This window comes from Acanthisitta chloris, unplaced genomic scaffold (assembly GCF_000695815.1).
Source record: "Acanthisitta chloris isolate BGI_N310 unplaced genomic scaffold, ASM69581v1 scaffold32368, whole genome shotgun sequence".
NCBI classification, from domain to species: Eukaryota; Metazoa; Chordata; class Aves; order Passeriformes; family Acanthisittidae; genus Acanthisitta; species Acanthisitta chloris.
In genome coordinates, this window is record NW_008685893.1 from 3,111 (window position 1) to 3,537 (window position 427).

Below are 427 nucleotides of genomic sequence, written 5' to 3' on the forward strand. Positions count from 1 at the left end.
CAGCCATAGCTCTCTGGGAGCACCTTGCAGGATATCTGCCCACCTCAGTCTCCCCAGGGCCCTGCCCAGCCCCACTGCACACCAGGAACACCCTCCCCAGCACACAAGCAGGACCTCAGCATCACCAGATACAGCCCTGGTCTGCCCCCAGCTCCACCACATGCCCCACAAAGAACCACATGAGACCAACTCAGCACTTTTGCTTTTATCATGCTCAACACTTGTCTCTCCACATGCTGCCTCCTCAGTTCTCGCTGATTTTCTGTCAACAACAAGACACAGGAGGGCTCATGGTGAGACCCTGGGTGGGGCAGAAGTGGGGGCAGCATGGCCAGCCCCTGTGAGGGAGCAGAGGAAGGCACACCCACCTCGTTGATCCAGTCGATGTAGGCAGACACCCTGGTGAAGACTGTGGGTTTCTTCTTCA

At 57.6% G+C, this 427-nt stretch overlaps 1 protein-coding gene across 1 annotated transcript in view; it reads right to left on the reverse strand.

Annotated features, from left to right (window-relative positions):
- Window positions 1–244: 244 nt before the first annotated feature.
- The window catches only part of LOC103807211 (chymotrypsin-C-like), a gene marked incomplete at its 5' end in the record, with an annotated part of 1,192 nt that continues 1,009 nt past the window's right edge, over window positions 245–427 (reverse strand). Inside the window, 2 exons of the mRNA XM_009079931.1 lie at window positions 245–262; window positions 369–422. Of these exons, the coding sequence (XP_009078179.1) occupies window positions 245–262; window positions 369–422 (72 nt within the window). The remainder of the gene's footprint in view (window positions 263–368; window positions 423–427) is intronic.